The sequence below is a fragment of the Tachypleus tridentatus genome, chromosome 7, assembly GCF_004210375.1.
Source record: "Tachypleus tridentatus isolate NWPU-2018 chromosome 7, ASM421037v1, whole genome shotgun sequence".
In the NCBI taxonomy this organism is placed as follows: Eukaryota; Metazoa; Arthropoda; class Merostomata; order Xiphosura; family Limulidae; genus Tachypleus; species Tachypleus tridentatus.
In genome coordinates, this window is record NC_134831.1 from 70,937,971 (window position 1) to 70,963,128 (window position 25,158).

Genomic DNA, 25,158 nt, shown 5'->3' on the forward strand with positions numbered 1-25,158 from the left:
GATGTCTGTGGAGTTCTAACTTGGTCCTTCATTTTTGATCAATATCCCAAACTGAAACATTTTATTATGTCACCACACATTCTACGTTAATGAATAATGTTTCTGGAATTTTAAATTACGCGTAAAACAAAATTCTTCCATTCCTGTTGAGCCTTAAGCTATCGTTATTTACCTGTTGAAAATATAATTTTATTTCTTGTTGTCCTGAATAAATTATTCTCACAATGCTCAAATACTTTCTGTTTACACAGTAAGTTGATTATGCGATAACATATTGTAAAACAATGTTAGTGAGTTAAAATGAGATTTTGAACATATTTATCACCTGTTTATTAAAGAACGTTAACTTATTAATATTGTATTCGTATTGCTAGTTTACCAATTTTGAAATTTCAACATGTAAAATGAGTCATACAGAGTTGTCGCTATACCCACTAACTACTCCGAGAAGTTAGTGTTATTATTTTCTTAGCGCAAACTACACAATGTTTGACCTGCACTCTGTCCTCTACGGGAAAGAAAATACTGGATTCTAACGTAGTAAATGGGTAAACTTACAACTGACCAAGCAAGGAGCTTCTGGGTAATGCAAAGGGATAATCTTACTGTATAACAACAAAGCTCCACATCTTTTGTTAAACTTGAACCTACTTTGTTCAGTCTGATGACCATAATTACACGCTGTTACCTGACACTTACTTAACTCTATGCGTAAAGGTATAGCGTTTAAAAGAGAAAAAAAACTTCATCTAATTAATATTTTTGTTCATTTAATACGTGCTCCATTATAGCAAGTTTCTGATGAAATACATGAGGGTCAATTTTAAGTGGCACATCTTAACAAACGTTCCTCACATGTCTATAGGTTTCAAATTTTATGTTTTAACACCAAATACATAAAAGTATATTGGATTACAATGATTTGATTATTTCAAAGCTACCTAAGGATCATGATGGCTTAGGAGCGTAGTTGAAGTCATTGTCTTGCTTTTCGAATTAACTTTGCAAAAGACGAGTGAAGTGTATTGTTATCTAATTGATGAAAGAGCTTCTGTCCATCAAAGAGTGAAAAGTAGTTTTGTGTAGTAGACATTATCGACATCAATGTTAACTTACACTCTGATATATACCCTTTTAAATGAATCAAGGGACTCAACTTCTATTAAGAAAACGTTTCTCGCACCAGTACCATGACTAAGAGACAGTCAGGATTTGATACAACATTTTAAAAGAATCAAGGAACGGAGCTCATATTACTAGAACGTTTCCCACACCATTACATCTACTATGGCAAGAGCTCTGTCAGAATAACGCAAGAAAGGTCAAGTGTTTTATCAGTTTATTTTTATTCTCCGCATTTCTAATCTATAATATAATACGGGAAAAGCTGAAACACGACTCACTTTCATCAAGAACTTCCAGTCTTTTACTGCTCACAACTGTTGCTCAGTTGGATCCTGGTCTAATGCTTGTTACATATTACAAACCAGTTTGAGTCGGCCTTTTCACTCAGTTTGTCGCTAGAGGCTGGAGTCGTATTACTTTCTCTCAAACAAGCCTATTTAAAGTTATGGAAATCTGTTTTATTATTCCTTTTGTCACAAAGTGATCACCATATGATCACATTTTTCTATTTGTAGGGCGTAAACGGTTATAAAATCATTTTAGTTTGTTTATGCAAAACAATCTAGTGCTCTACAAACGTGAATGGAGAGTACAAATAAAGTTTATAATCAATATAATAAACGTTATAGTTACTGCAAAGCATATTTATGTTCTTTGTTGTAGTATATTATTAATTTTGATTTTTTTGTCCATGCATTGAAATATATAGCATTCTATCTGACATATTATTATTATGTTAATTAGTTCTTAAATATTTATTAAGAGTATTTATCTGTCTTTGTTTTTTACGTTTTTAGGTATTATGATAAATTATTTTTCTATTTACGATGTCACTCACTTAACTGTATGCGTAAAGGTATAGCGTTTAAACGAAAAAAAAAACTTTATCTAATTAACATTTTTGTTCATTGAATACGTGCTCCAAGACATGCTCTATTCTTGCTTTGACGCGGGTCGAAAGCGAGTCAGTGGATGACCTGCCTGAGTGTGCACCAGTGTACATGTCCTTGTTCCATTTAACTGATGGATAATTCACCTTGTTTATTTTGTTGGGAGGTGTTATATGGTATGATAACTGTGTAAAGTTTGTTAGAAATGATGTTCTTAAGAATTTTGGTGAGAGATGCGATATTATTTATGTCAATAGTTTTGAACTGAATTGATGAAGTTTTTCTTTAAATTCACAAATGGTCTTAAATTCACATTATCTAAAGATATCCTTCAATGACACAGAGCAAGAGAAAATTTACATGCTAGTTTTAATAAGGCAGATTATTTAGACTAAAGGTTACAAAACTGTCATTGCATCTTGAATAGCAAAATTTTTACATTTTCGTCTACAATCACATTTAATATGTCTTTATACTTTGATGAAATGAGTAGGCCAAGAGTTGGTTGTATGAACGTTGACTACCTGTTTTCCCTACAGTATATCAGTTCAAAATTAGGAAACTTTATGTGCAGATAGCTATTCATGTAGCTTTGCGTGAACATTCTGTAAAAAACAGAAACGAGTAACGCAGATAAACAATTATATATCATACATATAACCACATATTATGCATCTCCAAACTTTAATTTTTTTCTAAACTGCTTTTATAAATTATTTTGATAATAGAATTACCACTTTGTTTTTGAAAGAACTCAAGGCAATAGATCAACAATTTTCTTAATTTTCTCATCAATCCTCTCTTTGCAAAAACATGAATAACACTTGTAATTTTTTATGAACCAAAAATTTATCCAGTGCATTTTATTTTACCATGAAAAAAGATCGTCTTATTCATCTAAAGTCTCTGGAAACCTACAAATCAAAAAAGACATAAACATATCAGAGAGTATTCAGACGAAGGCTACTACTCCCTTGTGCAAATTAATTGAAACAAATGGTCATTTTACAATATTTTCAGCATGGCGGCCGGTGTAGGCTCGCTGGACCCGTTGATTTCCTTTAATAGTTATTTTTTCACACAGACGGCGTCATTAGCAGTATTTTGCAGTACGGTCAATCTATTTTTGGGATATATGACGTAATTGTGAGGAATATTACGTCATTCGAAATTGCGTTAGAAGGGCAAGGAGACTAGTCAAAAAACAACTTCTTACCAACTCAATGAAGATAAAACGGTATCAATGGGGTCTGAAATATAAAAACTGGAGCAAGAACAATAGAGAAAGGTGTTATTTAGTGACGAGACTCATTTCTTCGTACAGGGTCAAAGAAATCTGCATATTCGCAGATTTCCAGGTGAGAAACTTTGAGAATCTCACATCAATCAGTTCGTAAAACATCCCTTGAAGAAGATATTTTGGGGCTTTTTCAGCTATTATGGCGCCGGAGGCTTACATATCGTAGAAGGTATGATGCAGGGACCACAGTACATCGAGGTTTTGCAGAGAAGAGTCGTTCCAGAATTGAAAAAGAGATTTCTAAATTGATCTGGCATTTTTCAGCAAGATCTGGCTCCGTGCCACACATCGAAACTTGTGAAGAATTTTATGACTACAACGAGAATAAAGGTGCTGGACTGGCCAGGACACTCTCCGGACTTAAATCCTATTTAAAATCTTTGGGCGATTTGTAAAAAAAAAAGACTTCGGGGAAAAGACTGTACTACGAAAGATAAGCAAATTGAGGCCATAGTTGAGGTGTGGTACCACGATTCAAAAATTAGTAAAGATTGCAGTTAACTTGTGGACTCGAAGCCAAAGCGGATTAATGATCTTCTGAAAAATAAAGGCAGTCATATCGTGTATTAATTTGTGAGTAATTTTTGGATTCTCAGAAATAAAACGCAAAAAATTGAAAAAATCGTAATTTTCCGTCTTGTTTTAATTAATTTGCACAAGTGTGTAGGACGACTTCGTGAATAGACTGATTATATTACAAAATTTGCTAAGGATATCTTTGGTTTTTTATTCTCTTGGACAGCAAAATTACCTGTAAGATTTAAAAGATAAAAGCTTTTAATCTATTTGTGTTGTATTCTGAGGCTATGAGGACGAATGCAATGACACAATTTTAAGATTTTGAAAAGACAGCGTGAAGTAAACTAGTTTTATTTTCTAATGAGGTGACTGAATTATGGAATGGTTTGTATTCGACAATGGTAGAGACGGGCATTTTACATACATTTAAGAAATGATCGATTATTTCTTGAAATATAAAGGATTGCAGAAACTCTAAAGAATCGAATGGCTCTTGTTGTCTGTAAGCTATGTTAATAACTTCGAAAAGTAACGATGAAAGCCTCGTAATTTCCTTACTCATCTTTTGTAACCCACGTTTTAAGATAAATTTCGACTCATTAAAGTTAGGGAATTTTCTACGTGAGTCTCCTAGGTTGTTCTAAACAGAAAGAGAGTTTTTGTTTGTTTGTTTTAGTGTAAAACCGCACTGGGCTATCTGGTTTGTCTAACGTGGGGAATCAAATTTCAGATTTTAGTGTTGTAAATCCATAAACTCACCGCTGTAAATGTGTGTGTGTGTTTTTTTATCTCATAGCAAAACCACATTGGGTTATCTGTTGTGTCCACCGAGGAGAATCGAACCCCTGATTTTAGAGGGGAACAACTGCTGTAAAAAGAAGAAATAAAGTATGGTCAAGTTTTTGTTGATCATTTATTAAAGAAATTTATTAAAAACGGAATGAGAAAAAGAAAGGTAGTTAGTTTGTTTGTTCTTGAATTTCACGCGAAGCTACACGAGGGCTATCTGCGCTAGCCGTCCCTAATTTAGTAGTATAAGAGTAGTCTGAAGGCAGCTAGTTATCACCACCCATCTCCAACTCTTGGGCTACTCTTTTACCAACGAATATTGGGATTGAGAGTCACATTATACCCCCCTCGCGGCTGAAAGGGCGAGCATGTTTGGTGCGACCGGGATAAGAAATTTAGTGAAAAAGTAAATAGAATTATGAATGCATTGAGGAATATAAATCACTCTATAAACAATAATGATTTATTCACAATCTTAATATTTATTTTAGCGTCTAGTGATATCAGATTAGCAGTATTTCAACATACGTAAAACAACTAGCATTTTCAGTTGCGTTCGTCGATTGATAAGTCATTGCCTGTCTGCTTCAGAACAGATATTACGCAAGAGCTACAAAAAAGTCGTCTGGTACGACAGGGTGTGCTGTTTTCATGGAGCCGTCAGTTTGTAAACGAATGGGTAGGTTTAGCGTTAGTTACATAAAAGATACTGAAAGAGTGTATTAGTTTACTGTTCAGTTTCTGTATCGTATTATATTCTAATTTGTGTATGATTTACATCCTGGGAACGATAAACTTCTCTTAAAGTTAATGTAATATCTATTGCTTAGAAGTTCCTTTGTTCTTTTCGTAGCCGATGCGTGAATAACCAAGGATAATGCCAAGTAGGTCACCTGGGCCACCCGGAAACTTTATAATCATTTCAGGTACGAGAAGCAAACACCATGTTTTCATGTTTTTCTAACATAAGTTACTGGTATTTCATTGTACTTTGTACATTGTACTAGCTAAGGACCACGCCCTTGCGAAAAAATATTTCACAATTTAATTAAAGTTTAAAACTTTTCTTTAGTTTTATTATTTGTTTATGTACTTAAAGTTAAGGCTCTCGAATATTACTAATGCATAATCAATTTAAAATTAGTGTAATTTGAATAATACTAAATAGTGAAATGCTAATATGAGTAACTGTAGTACTTGGCATTTACTGCTAGTACCAGTAATAAAATTACTGTTAGTGTTACTACTAAGATTCAAGTTGAATTTTAAAATTTAAATTATAAATAAAATAACTGTTAAAATTCAGTTCAGGTTTTTGATATACAAAGCTTACTCTTTAATGCTTAATGATTAGTCTGTTTTGAAATTTCCAACATAACTTATTGGCTGATAATATTATCAAGTTATTAACTAATAACTAATAATATTAATTATTACAAAACTAGTATTCCTAAATCAGGCTAGTTTTTTTTTTTTTTTCTTACAGAATACTTATTATAGTATCACAACAATTAGATCTTAGGTTTATTAATATTATACAATTTTTTAGTCTCATAATTCAAATTATAAAAAGTACACATTATGTGCAGTCACTTATCTACTGGTGGTAACACAATGTAATAAGGAGTGTAGTACGATTGCACATTTCCTGTGTGAAATATTAAAGACCCAAATTACCTGAGGAAGAATTTGTTCAGTAGCAAAATAAGGAATAGCATACTTTGATTATGTGATTTTTTTAAAACAAAAGTTCAGTAATATGTTTTATTATGTTTTTAAAATTCTTTTTAAAAATTAATACATTGTCTAGACATCATTCTTTATTTCTGTGTGTAGGTATACAGTTATAATGCAGTTTTAATTGAAATTTTAATGATTGAATGTCATAGCTAAAGTCAAAGTAAATCAATATTTTCATTATATCATTTTGTTTATAAACTAGTTGCTTAAAGAGTAGGAACAAAACCACTTAGTAAGGTAATAGCATACCCACAGTGTAATTTAACACTTTACATTTATCTAAAGAACAATATTTTACTTAGTAACCTTCCATGCTGGTGCTCATAATTGAAATGCTTTCTGTAAAACTTGCTTATTGTGAAATAACATGATGTATAGCATGTAACATTATATAAAAATGTACATTTAATGGTGAATTTTGCAAAATATCAATAATAATAAAGAAAAATTTTATCAATAACTTCATTTGTATGTTTTTCAGTTCTTTAATTATAAGACACTAAAAGATCCAGAATGATGGTTTTCTGGTTTTGATTTTTAAACATTGGTAGTTTATTTTTTTGGAACATCAGTATAAAATACTAGTTTGAGCTGGTATGTGGAATTTCAAGCTTCAGTCATAGTAAAATGCCTTTTTACATATTTTAGATTGGTGGTCGTGAGCAGAGGCAATAGAACCTTTTGTAAGATTTTGATTAATCTATAAAACTAATAGAAAAATAAATATGAAGTATAGACCATGTATTCTGTTCTTCCTGAGATCGGATTACCAAGTGACAAGAATAAAATCTTTTCTAGTTACATTGTAGAGAATCATTCTGCTTGTGGCCTGGCATGGTCAGGTAGTTAAGGCATGTGACTCATAATCTGAGGATCGTGGGTCTGAATTTCCATCACACCAAACTTGCTCGCCCTTTCAACCATGGGGGCATTATAATGTGATGGTTAATCTTACTATTTGTTGGTAAAAGAGTAGCCCAACAATTGGTGATTGGTAGTGATGACTAGCTGCCTTCCCTCTAGTCTTAAGCTGCTAAATTAGGGAAGGCTAGTGTAGGTAGCCCTCGTGTAACTTTGCATGAAATTCAAATCAAATCAAACCATTCTGCTTGTATCAAACACAGTGCAGACATTCCTTGATGTTAGTAGGGGAGAGTATAAAACAGAGTGTTGTCTAGGTTGGAATTGAAGCTCTGGTAGTTCTATGGGTAGAACATTAGCCTTGGAATGCTAGTGTCTTTGTGGGACCCTGATTTCAAAAGTTGAATAAACTTTTTATTGTTTAAAATGTATAATTAATATGAAATAAAAAAATATGTACTTGATAAAATGCAGTATAGGGCATGTTGTTATTGAAATGTTTAAGTTGTAATTAACAAGTTGTGATAATATATATTAATGGAAGTAAAAGTGGTGAACTAAGCCCCTTAAATAAACACAGCTGATAATAATTGCTCTAAACAAAGGTATATTAATAAATTAGTGAAGATAATATGTAATGACCAAGCTAGTTTTGTCTGCTTGAGGCTTGATGCCCCATTATCATTAGATAGAGCATTAGTCTAAACATCAGTGTGAGCTGGAGACCCTGTCATTTCATCTTTTTTCAGATTGATGATGTAACCAACATATTTATCTATACCTACATCTGAAAGTAAAATGCTTTACTTTGTATTAATTGCTTTATTTTTATTTTTTTCTGTAGGTGCAGTAACTTGCACAATTTGATTGTAACACAAGCCAACAGAATACTTCCTGTGACTGTAGGAAGTTTATCTTTATGGAACATACTCACCTTACAGTTTCCATCCAGATTACCAATCACTGCCTTCTTTTAATGGCCAGATTGATTCAAAGACCAGTACCATGTGTTTTGAGCAAGATAAAACAAGTAGTTCATCAAGATATCAGATAATAACCAGTTGCTTGAACTCATTTATCCAGAGTTGATAAAAAAAATAAGGAGCATTTAGAGCTGACCAAGTAGTTCTTGAAAATCTTGGAAAGTCCCATGGATCTCTGTGATAATTGGGCTTTATCATCTTTGAATTCTGATGATGCAAATAACTTAATAGAACTGGAACCTCACATTCTTGGTCAACAGACCAATTGTATGATGTTGCATAATTCTAGTTCTCACATTGTAGGTACTGCTACTATTAATAGTTCTCAGGAACGTGCATCTGTGAAACATTGGCAAAGTGGTTACGAAGAGCAATTAAATAAAAATGAAAAAAGACTTGTTTCCGAAACCAATAACAAAGATGAAAGTCCTTTTTCACAGATCACAAGTCCACTTGATGGGTGTCTTGGTTTACAAAAATATTATCAAAGCTTAGGAAGTTACATGTTATGTAGTGGTTCTGGAAGCCCTAAAATTGCAGTTTCTGAAAGTAAAATGATTATGATGAATGGGTTTTGTAGTTCTTGGAAGAAGAAAAACTCACTGAATAGATGTGATCAACCCAGTAGATTTTCACTTGATCAATCTGAGCAGTTGTTGAATTTGCCTTTCTCTGCAGAGTCTCTGTCCTTGCAGTTTTCATCAAGCACTGTGTATACCAGTCAAAGCACTGATTCATCAATGCCCTCTTTACCAAATTCCAGAACCACATTGGAACCCAGTGTATCATTGCTGTTAAAAAGCCAAGAACATAGAAAATCCTTAGATTATGCTACCATGAACTCTACTGCTAATTGTTCGTCTAATGAAACTAGAAAAGAGTACAATGTAAAAAATATTTTGGAATCACAGCCTTTTGTATTCAGTACAGCCAAGCCTTTAAATACAGATAAAACAAATACATTGAATCTACATACATCTTTATTACAAGGTATCTGCTCGTCTTCTTTTATTCCTGGTAATTTTACTGATTTAAATCAACCGGTGGAAACAGTTACTGACTGTGTTTCAGGTTCTTTAGTCCAAAGTACTACCTCTGTGTCAGATCCTTTTCAAAGCATATCAGAAAAAAGTAATCTGGTGAGAGATATACTCTCTGATCAAAGTGACCCTCATAGCTCATGCCAGGCATCTCAAATTCAACATTTTCCTGTAATAAGCACTTCTGTGGCTACAAACAGAGAAGCATTTGTATATACTAACAATTTTTCACAACCTGTAAAGCTCACTTTGCCAGATATTCAGAATCAGGACTGGTGGGCAAGGTTGGAACGCCTAAAGAACAATATGAAAATTGAAGTTCCTTTGTGTGAATGCTTTGGAACTGAGGAAAGTAAGTAATGAATGCAAGATCCTCTGTCTTGTAAAATAAAAGTGTTATTCTACTGATCTTGAATGTAAAAGGTATGGTGAACATGACTGATCTCAAAGATATATTATTTATGGCCTTAGTTTATTTATGTAGTAGAGAGTATAATTTTTTGTGTGATTTATAAAGCATGGAAATATGTTAAATTTAAATTTATTAAAAAAAAGAGTGTTGGAAAAAAGCCAAGTAATAGGAATTTTAAAATAACATTAACTTGGTATTTGTTTGTTTTTATTAATAGCTAATAATTAAAACTTGACAAATACGGAGACATTTAAAATAAATGTATGTAAATTAGAAACTGTTTTTATTAGTGTATTCAAACTACGTGAATCACCATTGAATTGTTTGACACACACTTGTTTTTCCATTTACTACAATGAAGATTTTCTCAAAGTTTAAGAAATATGTTTAGGATGCCTTTCAGTGAATCAGTTAAAGCAGCTTAATTTTTTTTATAATATATATTGTTTTAGAAATATGTGATCTTGCTTTATTTTGCTAGGCTAACTAAGTTGCATTTATTTTTAATACAGTACACTATACTGGAGTCTGCAAAATAGTTATTTTCAGCTATTTACCACAAGTATTCTAAATCAAGTAGTTTGTACTCATTTTGAACTGCATTTAATCTAAATTTTTCAACCTTTCTTATCTGTCATGTTATGACACTTGATATTTTTAATGTATATCTTTTGAATGCTTAACAATACACCACTAGTTTAACAACAAAAAACAACAGTGCTGTTTGAACTTGATCACTGAACTTAGTTTTGTACAACAAATCGAGTAAATTCTGTTATTTTATGATAGACCTACAAAGTAGTTCGTATCCCATGCACTGTACTTGCATATATATATAAAAATTAGAACATAATTAAAATCATTAAAAGTATGTCATAATGACTGGGATTTGTCTTTAGCTCTCTTATAAAGTTTGATAAATATATTTTAGTTAATTAAATTAAATATCACTTGTGCACAGATAAGTGTAGAAATATATACATATACAACATTGATTTCTTGCTCAATTGAATTTACTTTAGAATATTTATTTTGGAAGTCCAAAATGCCTGATACTTGTAACATAGTGCACCACAGAAGCATGTAACATTTTTAGGAATGCACTCTGTTCTTGTTGGATAAAATTTTCATTTGCAATAATTCAACATTGTATGTGCAGTTTTAAGTTTTTATAGTTGCAATTGTTTAAACCTTCCCAGATAATTAAAATTAGACAATGATATACATAATGAGTTAGATTTATTTAAATGTGTAACTTATTTTAATGAATTATTATTAAAATTGTATAGAGAAAAGATCTTAGTACAGTTCTTGCACACCCCAAATTAATTCTTCTAGTTTATTCCAAAAATAGTTATTTTTTTATATAACATATTTAAATTTTATGTAAAATGTATAAAATAAATATTTTGTAAATTGTAAAGGAATATTTTGATTTTTTTTCTCTTTGTATTGCAGTAGCATGGTTAATTATAGAACTCAGAAGCATATAGTAAAAGTCATAAAGGGGAAAATTTCAATTCACAACTTTTTTTATTTTGCCTACAAGTTTAACAAAATTTTCTTCAAGATTTCTTAAGAAATTATTTTATATGGAACAACAGTTACAAAGAAAAATGTATTGTGAATCCTGAAAGATTTACTGCAAATAAGATGTTTTTAATAGCTTTAGTTATCAGATTATTTCAATTACAAAATGGGGAATTTCATCCCAACAAAAAGTTATTAAATGCAATATTTATTTTATTAGTCTAATCGTAATTTATTTATAGAGTAATTTTGATTTAGAATTTTTTTTTTTTAAATAAGTACACTTAAAATATATTCAAGTGTACAAGATTATTTAATGGATAAGTATGATAAGACACCTTATTTCTCTCTGTAAAGTTCTGAAAACATTAGAATGAGTGGCTCCAGTCTGGGAAAAACAGGCTAAGCTCCATTTAGAATGATGTTAATTTTACACATTTTTTTGGTGTGTGGGTGTGCAATTTGAAGGACCAAATGGTTTCTTGTTATAAAGAGAAGAAAAAAAAAGGATGAAATTATGTGATTAAGTTAGTAGTAATAATCTCTTGTGTATCAATTTTAAAATTATTTTTCAGAAAAAAATTATAGGTACTAATTTATAATGTTTTAATGATTTATTTATGGTGGCAGATGTACTTCTTGATAACAGATGAATGTATTTTTATAGTAATATTGTACAAATATAATAGATTTCCATTCTTGCAGCCTTCATTTAATATTCATGTGCTGTAAAACTTGATAACAGTAAGCTGTCTGAATTGCATGAAAATTGTTGTAGAATACGTAATAATTATGTTTACTGTCAAGTCTCTTGTATTTATGTATTTGATGTCAGACGTGTAAACTGAGACATATATTGAAGGTTAGCTATAGTTAGCAAATTGTGGTTTATGTTGAAATCGAAAGTTTGAAAGGTACACATGTATCATCGTATTTACTGTGTGAGACGACGATGATTGTATTGTAGCAATAAAGAAGCATTTAGGTGAGATTGTTCATAAAAGCCTAAGATCTTTAGCTCAGTGTTTACATGTGGTGGAAATTACATGATAAACAGTCTTTTGCATGACCACACAAACATGTAACAAAAGGACATTTACCAAATCAAGCATATATAATAACTTACTTTGACAACCCTTGTAGTTGAAATGACCGTTAGATGTGGAACAGTTCAATAATTTTTCATCAGAAAGAAACTGACCTGTAAAGTTCATACATTTATTTATGTTTTTCTAAAAAAATGGAATTTCTTTTACAAACATACAGTTTTCATCTCTAACAATGAAAAACCTTTAAACAGCATAATCTGGTATATTTAGTTATTTATGATATAAAAAAGGACAAAATATCACAAGTATCATGAGAAATACATTTTATTATTAGGCAGACACAAGCACCACTTATGGAAGAGATGGCTCTGATTTTTCATCAGAGTAGTATTTTATATACCTTTCAGTATATCATTAGAACTTAACTGTACAGTCTTCCTTTTATAACAGTATCTAAGTAATGACTGAGTCACGAGTTATAGGAATTTATAGAAGTAAAATAGCCAAAAATTTCAATTTTTTCTTTTCTATGCCATTTATTTAATATGTGGTAACTTTGAAACAATGGTGTCAACCAGTTTCACTGAGGTAATATAGCTTCAAATGTAGTATCCATTTTTATAATTATTACTAACTAGTAGTAGTTTTAAAAAATCATAATTCTAGTGTTAATGATGTTATCATTATTTCTTGAATTTAGCTTTAAAACAGAAGATTGGTGTTCCTTTGTAAAGGTGAAATAGGAATTACCAGGTAGTATCAGCTATAAACAATAAATATAATAGCTGTAATTGCATTGTAATTACAACTTGGTTATAAGTATAACACTTCTATGCCTATTGAAAAACTGCATTAAAAAGGAAAAAAAAAAAAAAAACTTTTCAAACAAGGAAGTAATTGTAGGAATGGCTAATGTCAATCCTTCAAAAATAATGCTAACAAGATAGTGGAGATAGTATTTGCATCATTTCTCTATAATTGCACTGGCAAAAATTAATGTAGAGCATTATATATAGCTATTCAGTCACAGTTAAGTTTCATTTATTAAATGTTTGTCTGTTAACACTATACTACACTTCATGGCTGTACTGTTATGTAGGGATGATGCAAGTGCCATCCCTACTATCTTGGTTGCATTGTTTTAAAAAGATTCATATTAAAAATATAAAGAATTAACCCTGTAAAGAAAATCCAAATGTTTGGAGTATGGTAAAATGTATTAAGTGAAAACTATGAGATCAAATGTTTAGTGAGATATTTTAGTTTGTAAATTTGTTTTCTTTTCGTAATTTCACTTAAAACTTTTTGTCAGAGTATTAATTTATTCCTTACTTGTATTGTGAGTTTTTACCTGAATTATTTTGCTTTCTTAATTCAAGTAACCATATGATTTTTTATTTTTAAATAAACTATGTTTATTATATAATGATTTACCTTTTTTCTTTGTATAAGAAGTACATGCAATTGGAAAACCCTGAGCCCTGTATATTCCACTACCAATAAATTCATGACCACTAGCTGTTTACTTTGACACTTTATTTTATTAGTGGTTGATTTATAACAAATAACTTTTTCATTTTCTTTCTTAGAAAAACTAACTGAACATTTAATGAAACTATTGGAAACTATTACACAAGCTATTAATTTATTCATACATCTTTCTTTTTTCAAAGCATGAAACAGATTTCTTTGTAGCATTGTTTAAGAGAAATTTTTAACTTTTCAAATTTGGAGAACTCCAAAAATGGCCTGCAGTTTAATCCTCTATGTAAAAATCCCATTTCAAGATTTTCAAAACTTACTTAGTTCCACTCACACTATAGCTATTACTCAAATACTAGGGTTTCCTTCCTTTGGCAATTTAAGCATTGGTCTGATTTTTCTTGTTTACTCCAGCTTTTTTTTATTCCCAGTGTAATTACCTTGTGCAATATCTGTCTTGTGACACTCTTCTCTTATGATAATGCACCCTCTATTCTAGTACTGTATTTAAGCACCTTATTTAGATAATATTATCACATCTTCTTGACAAAGTGTTCACTATTAGCTTTTTCTGTACTATGAACATAAGAGATACTTTGAGCATTCTACATGTTACCTATTTAGTTTTTGTAAAAAAAAGAAAAGAAAAGGAAATATCCAGCATGAACTTTTGGATTTCTGTTTCTGGTACAGAAGCAAATCAGAGCTTTCATATCCCACCTTTGATATCTAACATTGCTCAAAAATCATGGAAGGAGTCATTCTCAGTTGAGGCTGACCGTGACCATATTCTTTGTGAGACAGAGACATATTCAGTCGGTGGTATTTCTTCAGGGGGCTTCAAAGCTGCAGTTGTGGGCAATTTTAGTCATTCTGGAGATAATTAAATTTGCTTTTTCCAGTGTCTTCCTTTACTCTGTCAGCCTGAGGCCAGTTTGGATCAGCTATCGCCAGCTTCTATTTTTTAGTTGATTATCAGTTATATGATGTTTTGAGTCTTTCTCCAGTTGCTTTTGAGTCTGCACCTTCCTATAGGGTGGAAGGGTCTTAGGGAGAATGCCCAGTTCTCTCTCTGTCCCCTTATGTTGAGGTCCATGCAGGAAGGTTTATTATTGCTCAGTTACATCGAGGGACAGCTATGCCTTGTCTGCCTCATTTGTTCCATTGCTTGTGGACAGATAATGAGGCTTCCTTAAACATCGTTTTAAACATTCCTGTTGTTTAGAGGGTGATATCTTAAGAGAAAAAGTATCATGCATCACTCTCTGCATAGTCTTATGATAGACATTTATCAACAGAAATGGGACATGCATCAACATTTGTGTATTACAAAGAATTTCAACTCACTCCATCCAGACATGCTAACCAAGCATGTTTTTCTTCTGGCTCTTTTACAAGTGCTTAGCATCATCCACAATCGCCTTCTGTAAGGTGGCCTTATTGGCTATTTTTAAATACTTGAAGAGACGAAAATTATTCGAGTCCTCAGTGCTCTGTGGTTTCCTCAAATCACTTTGGGTCCTTCACCTTAAAAGATTATTTTAGTTACATAACCAGGATATTGCTCTTGACATCTGTTTGAGCTTATAGCTTCATGTACCATGTGAGTTACAATGATGCACATGAGGGATCTAGTTCACCTGGTGAAATTCTGTTTGCTAAAAGAGAAGTGATCACTGAGCAAGAAAAAGGATTCACTGATCTCTTCACTATTTAAATATGTATTTCCAAAATATGAACTGGACAATGTTTGAAATGGTTATTTTTTTCAAAAATGAGGTGAATATGAGGAAATGGAGACCACCAGATGTGCCATCTTCAAATAACTAGGCTATCTATAGTTTACCAAATGAATCATTGTTTCAAAAGTATATGATTCTGAAGTCTTCAGGTGTCAACAAGATGTGTGACAAAACTTTGACATATTTCTTTTGGCCAAAATTTAGGCAAGATGTTTCTCTGTTTTGTACAACTTGTCATACCTGTCAGCTGATTGGAAAACCTAATCAGAATATTCCTCATTCTTCTTTGAAACCTATCCCAGCTTTTGGATTGACTTTGTTTGGTTTTTCCCAGAAATTCGATCAGGGAGCCAGTCTTTGTTGACTATCATGTGAGCATTCACTCAAGTCCATGAAGCTATCTCTTTGAGAAACATTCTAGCCAAAAAATTTCTAAGGCTTCAATTAATTTCTTTACTTTTATTGGCTTGCCCAAAGAAATTCAGTCTGATCAGTGATCAAATTTTATATCTGGGTTGTTTCAATAAGTTGTTTACCAGCTTGGTGCTAAACAGATCAAATCCAATGCATACCATCCAGAACTGCAAAGTGTTCTTGAGAGATTCCATTATATCTTGGAAAATATGATGCAGAAATACTGTCACAATAACAAGAACGATTGGAATGAAGGTCTTAATTTATTGTTAGTTGCTTTTGTGAGTTGGTTCAGGAATTATTAGGGTTTAGCCCATTTGAGTTGATGTTTGGCCATTCAGTGCATAGTCCATTAGAGTTGCTGAAGGAACAATGGTTATAAGATGACTCAGAAGAAATGCATCTACTGGATTACTTTTCTAAATTTTGGTTCAACTTCTTATGTGATTATGAATTGGCTCAAGAAAATTTAAAGGCTAAAATGAAAACATTTATGACCACAAGGCTGAAGAGTGCGAGTTCTGTTCTGGTCAAGAAAGTGTAGGAAAGTGGCAGGTTACTAGTCCATAACTAGCCAGTTTGCTTAGATGGTTGGTAAAATTAATATTACATTGTGTTTATTATTACCAAAGATTCAATTTAAAAAGGTATATGCACTTTTTTTTTACCCTGCACTTATTATTCAGGACTATATTATTATTTGGAACTATATGGTATATTGTAAAAGCACCTAAATGTTGAAAGGCTTGCTAATCGTGTCATGTCAGTATGTTGAAACCCTATCACATCGAAGATACATTCAAAAATATTTTAGCCATTGAGTGTTCTTCTGATACTGATGACAGTTTCTTTGACTCAGATGCTTATAACACCCTGTTTGTTAGTTTTCTGAAAAGTTTAACTGTCACCAAAATAATTGTGGAAAAAGAAACATTGGCTTTAATGTTAGCTTTCAAACTTTTCATTGTGTATGTATCTGTATCATAACAACCTACTGTGATTTACACCAGTCATAACTGGTTGATGTTTTTGAATTCAATGAAGGGCTGAAACGGAAGACTGTTAAATTGGAGTTTATCATTACAAGAATATGATTTGAAGATAATGCATGTCAAAGGGGTTGACAACATTTGTGCTGATGTACTTTCACATGCTATATAATTTCATGATCATAAGGTTATTTGTGTTGATTGTGTTACATATTGTCATGGCTATTGAAGCTTTATAATTCTTTAACAATATATTTAATGTATTGTTCTCAATATATATATATATATCTTAGTTACAAATTATCTAACTGCAAGGTATGATGGATTTATTATTATAAATCTTTTCTAATGATGTTTGTTTAAGTTAAATTTATATTTAGAAGTGCGCATAACTTATTCTGTTAAATCTATTATAAAATTCTTGCCTGTTGACTAAAACTGTAGAAGATTCTTAAGTGTAAGAATGAACAATGTGTGTGTGTGTGCAAACACTAATGTATCATCAATCTAATTGTGCAAGCTGAAATTTTTAGAAACTTTTTGTTTGCAAGTTTGTAAAACTTCTGTACATACATCTTTATTTGTAATAATCATTAATATAAGTTGTATTACTGTTTGTATATTAAAGTATATTTGTGTTTAAAAAAAGAAAAACTGTGTGTATTAATCTTGTTGGCAAGTATTGCAAATTGGACATACATTAACATTAATTTCTAAATGTGAATTATCACTTACTCAGTTCAGGCTGTGTAGGAATGAGATGTACTATAAGACCACCGAGAAACAGACTAGCTGGTAGTACTCTTATGTTGGACCACCACTCATGGATGATTGTGAGTAAAGCATAAGGAGAATGTACCCACCTCTATTGCTAATTGGATTGTATATATTATGATGGGTTTGCTTTTAAAAAGTTAGGGAATTTGTTTCCAGAGCATTGTCCTTCAGGACACCCCAACATACATTACTCTTTCCCACATTCTAATAGTGGAACTAGGAAGTCCTTACCACACCAGGAGAAGGCGGCAAAGTTGTAGGCCCTTCTACCCAGGACCATAAATGTTTTTCCCCAAACTATTGGTAGGAGACGCATCACACTATGCAGTATCCTACTTATAATATAGTTCAGATGTGACACTCAGCTATTTGGTTAGGTTGAGTGTGATCCTTTTTGATCAAAATTTGTTCAGCACCTTATTCATTGTCTCCTTGTAATTATAAATGTAAAGTGGTTCTGTTACATACTATAATTTATTTCGGATAGTCTGTAATTTATTTATGTTACATACGTTATAAATTATGATTTCAAATAGCTGGAAGTTTTCATTTTAATTTAGAATCTAATTAAATGTTAATATGTGTGAAATTTATGATATTTGCCTACAAGATTGATACACACTGTTGACTCTTAACACAAGTACATTGTAATATACAAGCAACAATACAATTTATAAATAAGTTATTACAAATAGTTATGACAAATAACAATTTATATACAACAGTTTTACATGCTTATAGACAATACTGAGTCTTATATCTGGTCTGGAATTGTATTTTTTATTGATTCATGGAGAGTGAAGTAATTCTATATTCATACATTGATACACTTCACTTTGTGGGAATGCTAGCTATCTTTGTTTAGTCTCACATAAGTTTCTCAGAGCTGAAGTTATACAATGTCTTCATAGAAATAGTAATGTCTGAAGTTGAATGGTTTGTAATGTTTGAAATATATAAATGTTTCTGGCCAAATGTCTGTAGTTTTCCAAATTAAAAAGTGTTTATCATAGTTATAACATCCAAGGTTTATAGTATACTAACTGTAGCAAACCAGTAATATTATTAAAATGTTTCTGCTCGTGTTGAGATGTTTACCTTTTATACATAGTTGTGAGATTCTTGAAAATCTAGCTGGCAGTAATACTGGCAATCACTAGTATTTTACATGCATTGTACATTGTTGATTCTTAGGCTCAACAATTTTCTACAAGTTTAGAAAGCAGGCAGGACTTTTGCAATACCCATTTAACAATACAAGTTACATATATTTCTAAATATTAGACCAAATATTTCAGTAGTAAATACATCACAATCCTATCCTGGGTCCTTGGTTGAGTACAGTTTGTTCGACATCCTCCCCACAATTCTGGAGACAACTAGAATTCAACTTGCTCATATGGATTTGGAGGGAGGATAAATGCTTATAATTCCAGACCAGATGACTTCTGTTTCCTCAAGTTGAAGTATGGCATACAGAATCCCATCATTTTGAGTTGAGAGTACTGCCTTTCAAACTTTTTTAGGTTGAGGAGAAAGAAGCTTTATCAACGTTACTGTTGCTTGCTTTCTTGTTGTAATACTGGTGGCTTGAAATGTATCACTTTATAGCTTCAAATTTGGATTCATTTACAAGTCTATATATATATATATATTGTGGTCCAAATGCCCTAGCCACCAACATGGGACTTAGATACATTGGTCCTATGATTTCAACCCTGAACAATGAAACTTTGGCTACCTTGTTGGGGCCTGCCAAGAGTGATGGTGGATCATGCCAACTTTTGCTCACAGTGCATGAATTAGGTTCAGGTAAATAGACAACAAGGTAGAAGGTGTATTATTTACTTTAAATAAAACTGTGTATTTTCAGATGTTAATTCTCCCAGCTATTTTTCTTTGTACTAGGTGAAATGACAGGTAAGAATAGGAATTTCAGTTTTGCTTGTTTAAAAAATAACAAACATATTTAAGTGACCACTTAAGATTCAAAAGCAATACCAGCAAGTGAATTAGGTTTTACCAGTCAAACATTTTTGAGTCATAACATTGAGTTAAAAATCTAGCAGTTATAATTGAAATATGTTTTGTATAAAGGACTTTCAGCTGACATACTCTACATTAAATGTGTTTTCCACATTTATTTGTAATAAGATATTTTGTTTCTCATACATGTATTTCAGATAACTGGTTTATTGTTGTTTTCTCTCTTATTTTCAGCAGTTCAAGAAAAGGCCCCTTACTACACACACTTGGGTGCTGGTCCCTCTCTTACTGCTATTCGGGATCTTTTAGAAGACAGGTATTCCTTCATTTACTAATATGATTTGATGATATATTACATGGCCACTGTGTGTAGGTATCCTGTTAACCCTTTTACAGTGGGCTCAGTATAATATACATGAATTTATATGCACATTTGCACATGTTAGGTATTTACCCTATAACTTCTGATCCATTATGTATATCTTCTCAAAATCTGACAGACGTTTAGTAAAGCTTACAAGTTTTTTGTACACAAAAAGGTCATTTAATGAAATATTTTTACTGAAGATTTATTTGTGAAAATATTGAGCCTGTTTGGTTACTGTTTCAAGTACAAAGTGATTTCATGATATGATTAAAAATTATTTTATTCTTTGTCCCAAAAATCTCAAATATTATTTGTGTAATCTCTAAAAAACTTCCTAAATACATTTCAAATGTTTGTTTTCAGTAAGACTTCATATTTTATGGTATTCTCTATACCCTATTTTGGGTTTGTCAACTGCTGACCTCATAACCACCATAAAAAATAAAAATAGGAAATTATTTTTTCATGGTGCAATGACTACATATTATAATATGAAAATACAAATGTTTAGTCTGAGTAGCTTAAGTTTTATAGTGTTATATATATATATATATATATAAATGTTTTTATTATATTGACCTTCTAGTCATGTCCAGCTGACATTACATAACATGCATTGATGCAGTGCATGTGTACTCATTTTACTGTGTTCAATAACATAAAACTGACCCATTCTTTGCTGTGTTTTAGTTAACTAGTATTATGTATTATACAGTAACATTTAAATTATTATGCATTATATATGTGTATAGATTATTACTGTTTAGAAATGAGTTATGAAATTTATTGTAGTTAGTATAGAACAATAAATAAAGAAGGAAAGCAAACACTTATCTCATCTAGCTATAATCTTTGAACTTGATTGTTGCTGGACGTAAGTTGCTAAGCCTTTTAAAATTTTGCATGTGGAGAATAACATTTTTGTTAGTTTGTTTTACATATGTATACAATTGAATAACTAAAAAAAATCATAAATAACTATACTGATACCATAGAATTCCACCATGACTATTAAGCTTAGTAACTAAGCTGTATTTAGGTCTAAAAAAAGTATGAAACTTTGAGGAGACTGAAGACACAACCTTCCTCCTTAAAATCTTGAATCAAAAGAATGTGGGTAGCCTTTTCACAGATTAAATTGACCAAGAAAGCCACCAGGGGACATTCTGAGCTGTTGATTGGTTATTTACACATCATATAGTGTAGTAAGAGTATATAAGGGACCTTTTATAAACAAATGGAAAGGGATGAATGGGGTCACTGTGTTTGATTCAGTACATAAGCCATATTTCAGCAAAATAAAAAGATATGAGGTTCTTATTTTATATTCTAGCTTCTCAATTCTGAATGAAACTATATATACTTTTTATTTTGACATTGCAAACATCTATTTTTAATCAGTGCTACAATCAACATACTGTAGTATATAATATGATGGGTTCTTTTAATATTTACTTTTAAGTTAAGAAATTAACTCATATAAAGTATTAAAGTTTGAATTATAATCTACAGTTTCAAACTTATTGACATATATTCATAAAATAGTAGTTCAATAAAATTTTGAATGCAATTCAACAAATGCAATGACAGTCTTTAACCCATGACTCATCATGAAAGGGTTAAACTAGAAGGGTTTGAGGTCAGGCTTTATTCTTATTATTAATTTAACATAATGTAATGTTTAGGGACAACAAGGAACATATCGGTCCATTACAGCTGTCCCATTATCAAAGTCAAGCTAAACCTGTTTTAAAAAAAAATTTAAAACCAGCCCTTATCATTCATATATGTGTCAAAGTTTCTTTTAAACTCACTCAAATTTACTGCCTCTGTGACATTTGAAGGCAACTCATACCATAGGCCAACCTCCCTTTTAAAGTAAAATTGTATTAGCTAAAGATGGCTTCTACCTTATCTATGTTCTGTAATTCTTACTGTTCAGTATAAAAATGTTGATGCTTAACATTATCAGTTTCTTTTACAATCTTAAACACTTCAGTCAGATCTTCTCTGATTTCTTTTTTCAAGAGAAAACAATTTTAAGGATCTTTATCTCTCCTCAAGTGACAAACCCTTCCATTCCAGGCACCATTTTAGTAACCCTCCTCTAAATCCTTTTCAACAATTCAGTGTCTTTCCTAAGGTAAGGTGTCTAAGACTGAACATAGCACTCCAAATGTGGCCTAACCAGTGATTTATACAATAAAAGTATAACATCTTTATACTTGTGTTCAATATTTCTGTAAATACAACCTAAAATCCTATGTGTTCTTCCACTTGCAACAGCACAATGCTTGGATAGCTTAAGAAAGTGATCAGCCATTATGCCAAGATCCATTTCTTTCATGACACAGTTAAGGTTATTCCAATCCAAATTATACTTAAAATTGTGATAACCCACATTCAGTATCTTGCATTTATTGTAATTAAAACTAATCTGCCATTTGTTTGCCCTACTCACTAAATGATATAAATACTTTTATAAAACAGTATCATTTTCACATCCAGCAAAACCCAAGACCTTAATATTATCTGCAAATTTAAGTAATTTATTGACGATTCCTTCGTTTGTGTTATTAATATAAATCAAAAAGAGCAATGGCCCTAAGACTGTGCCCACCACTTGCAATATTAATCCAGTTTGACTGAACCCCATTTATGTCAAGCCATTCTTCTGTCCAACTAGTTAGATCATACCCCACACCTAGAGAGATAAATTTCTTTACAAGCATTTATATCACATTTTGTCAAGTGTTTTCTGAAAATCCAGATATGCTAAATCTGTACCCTTAACCTCGTCTGTATATGCATTAACATTTTCAAAGCATGTCAAAAGATTTGGAAGGCAAGACTTTCCCTTGATGAAACCATGTTAGTTATCCAATAAAATTCTAAACTTTGTAAGATGACTTTATAAAGTATATTTTATTAGATAGGAGTAACATTGGCTAATTTCCATTCTACTGGTACTTGTTCACTGTTCAAGAACTTACAAAAATTGTCTCAAGTGGATCACATATTCAATACTTGACCTCCTTAAAAACTCTCAGGAAAATATTATCTGGCCCATGAGCCTTATCATTCTTTAAACTTTCTAATTTTATTTTAACAAGATCAGAATTTATGCAATTGTCTTGTTCAACTTTGTTTTCATCTTTCAGTTGTTTAAGATGGGTAATGCTGCTTTTAAGTCTTCATTAGTAAAAACTGAAGAAAAAGTCAAATGTAATAACCTAGTCATTTCAGAATCATCAGATGCAAGCCTTCTTTTGTCATCTTTCAAGGGTCCTATTCTCATCCTAACAGTTTGTTTAACCTTATTGTACTTTAAAAAAATCCTAACTTTTATTTTTGTTTTCAGTCAGATTCTTCTCATATGTTCTTTTGGATGTCCTAATTTCTCATTTGACCAACTTTCTTGATCCTCTCTAACACCAATTAGTTTAATTTTTTTTAAATTATGTTGCTTTTCTTTAGTTTGCTATCTTTTTACCCTTTGTGAGCCAACCTGGGATTTTTTTTTTTTTACTTGTAGCTATTCTTTTCATTTTTGTAAGAAATATATTTGTTTGGAATATTTAAATTTTTTTTCTCATTTTCTCAATGTCTCCAAGTCACTCAGTTGTCCAATTCATATAATTCTTGTTACGTCCCCTTGAAATTTGCTTTTTGAAAATTGGAATTAATGTATCATTATTTCATATTTCATGTGCAGCAAAACATGAAATCTAATAAAGCAATGATCACTTGTATCTAGATGTTTTGTGATTTCTACCCTCTCAAACATTTCTATATTAGAAGTTAACAATAAATCTAAAATAGAATTATTTCTAATAGGTTCCTTGACCAGTTGGTGAAGAAATCCATCTTGAACAGCTTTCAGAAACCTTTCTTCCTTGTGGTTTGACTGTGGCATTTCAATATTTCTAAAATTAAAATCACTCGTAATTATGACTTCATTAACAGCTGAAATCTTGATCTCACTGTAAAATTTCTCACTAATTTCATCAGTTTCATCTGGTAGGCTGTAACAAATTCCTAATAAGAGCTTTTTCCTTTGATATCCACTAACAGAAATCAAAATGGATTCAATGTCCTTGTTGTTATTTTTAATATATTCAAGTTCAGCAAGATGTAACTTACACTTTACATATATAGCAACTCCCTATTAAATAACCTATAACAATGTATTTCAAAGAAATTTCTGTTATCAAAGTAATCTATATTTAACTGTGCTTCAGTTATTCACATTATATCAAAACCTTCTATTCCTACCTGTGTCCTAAAGTCATCTGTTTCATTTGTTACATTTCTAGCATTATAATAGTAACAGTTAAGCCTATTATTATAACTACTTCTATACTGATTTCCTATACTAAACTTTCCTCTACATTGCAATTTTTTAAAATTTAATTTATCTTTGCTCTCACCACTAGCTAGTCTCAGCCTGAAAATTCCCTTACAGCTGAGTTAATATACCTTGCAAACATGCCAGACCCTTTCCTACTAGGTGTAAACCATCCATTTCAAAAAGTTCTCTTCTTACACTGAACTGATCCCACAAGTCCAACCAACTGACCTGCTCATCCTGACATTAATATGAGCCTAGCACTTAACCCTAGTGACCTACTCAAAATTTCCACAATTAATTCTTGGCAGTATTTTTGATAAATTAATTTATGACCATTATATTTAAATGCTTTTATCAACCCTTTCTACTTATTAATTAACTTCTTTGACTTACTCTTTCTTATATTATTGCCATTTCTCTTCATTAGATATCTCGTGATCTATCAGTTATGTTTTCCACCTGTGCTCCAGAGTAGCATAATCTCTTTTCCCCCTATTTACCCACAGATTATTCAATCCACATACCATGTCAAGGAATCACCTATAACCTCTTTAAGTTCATAATCCACATCCTTCTCTGTTCCTATTGGTTTCCCTCCCTTCAGTAGTAGTTCCTCATCTACATAAGTCAAGGACTGAAATCTGTTGCTCAACAGAATAGGGTCTTCACTACTTTTAACCATAATACTACTATTTATAAATTCCTGAATGTTATTGTTAATCTTGACTAATATCACCAATGCATGTAAAAGCTTAAGCTCTTTTTGAAGTCCTGCTGTTATTTTTCACTGTTTACACTTCTCTTTATCTATT

The 25,158-nt window shown here is 31.4% G+C and overlaps 1 protein-coding gene across 1 annotated transcript in view; it reads left to right on the plus strand.

Annotated features, from left to right (window-relative positions):
- Positions 1-5,123: 5,123 nt before the first annotated feature.
- Positions 5,124-25,158, plus strand: part of LOC143255936 (uncharacterized) — a 55,017-nt gene continuing 34,982 nt past the window's right edge. The window contains 4 exon segments of the mRNA XM_076512381.1: positions 5,124-5,302; positions 5,477-5,549; positions 8,069-9,599; positions 19,863-19,944. Coding sequence (XP_076368496.1) covers positions 8,375-9,599; positions 19,863-19,944 — 1,307 coding nt within the window. The 5' untranslated portion in view covers positions 5,124-5,302; positions 5,477-5,549; positions 8,069-8,374.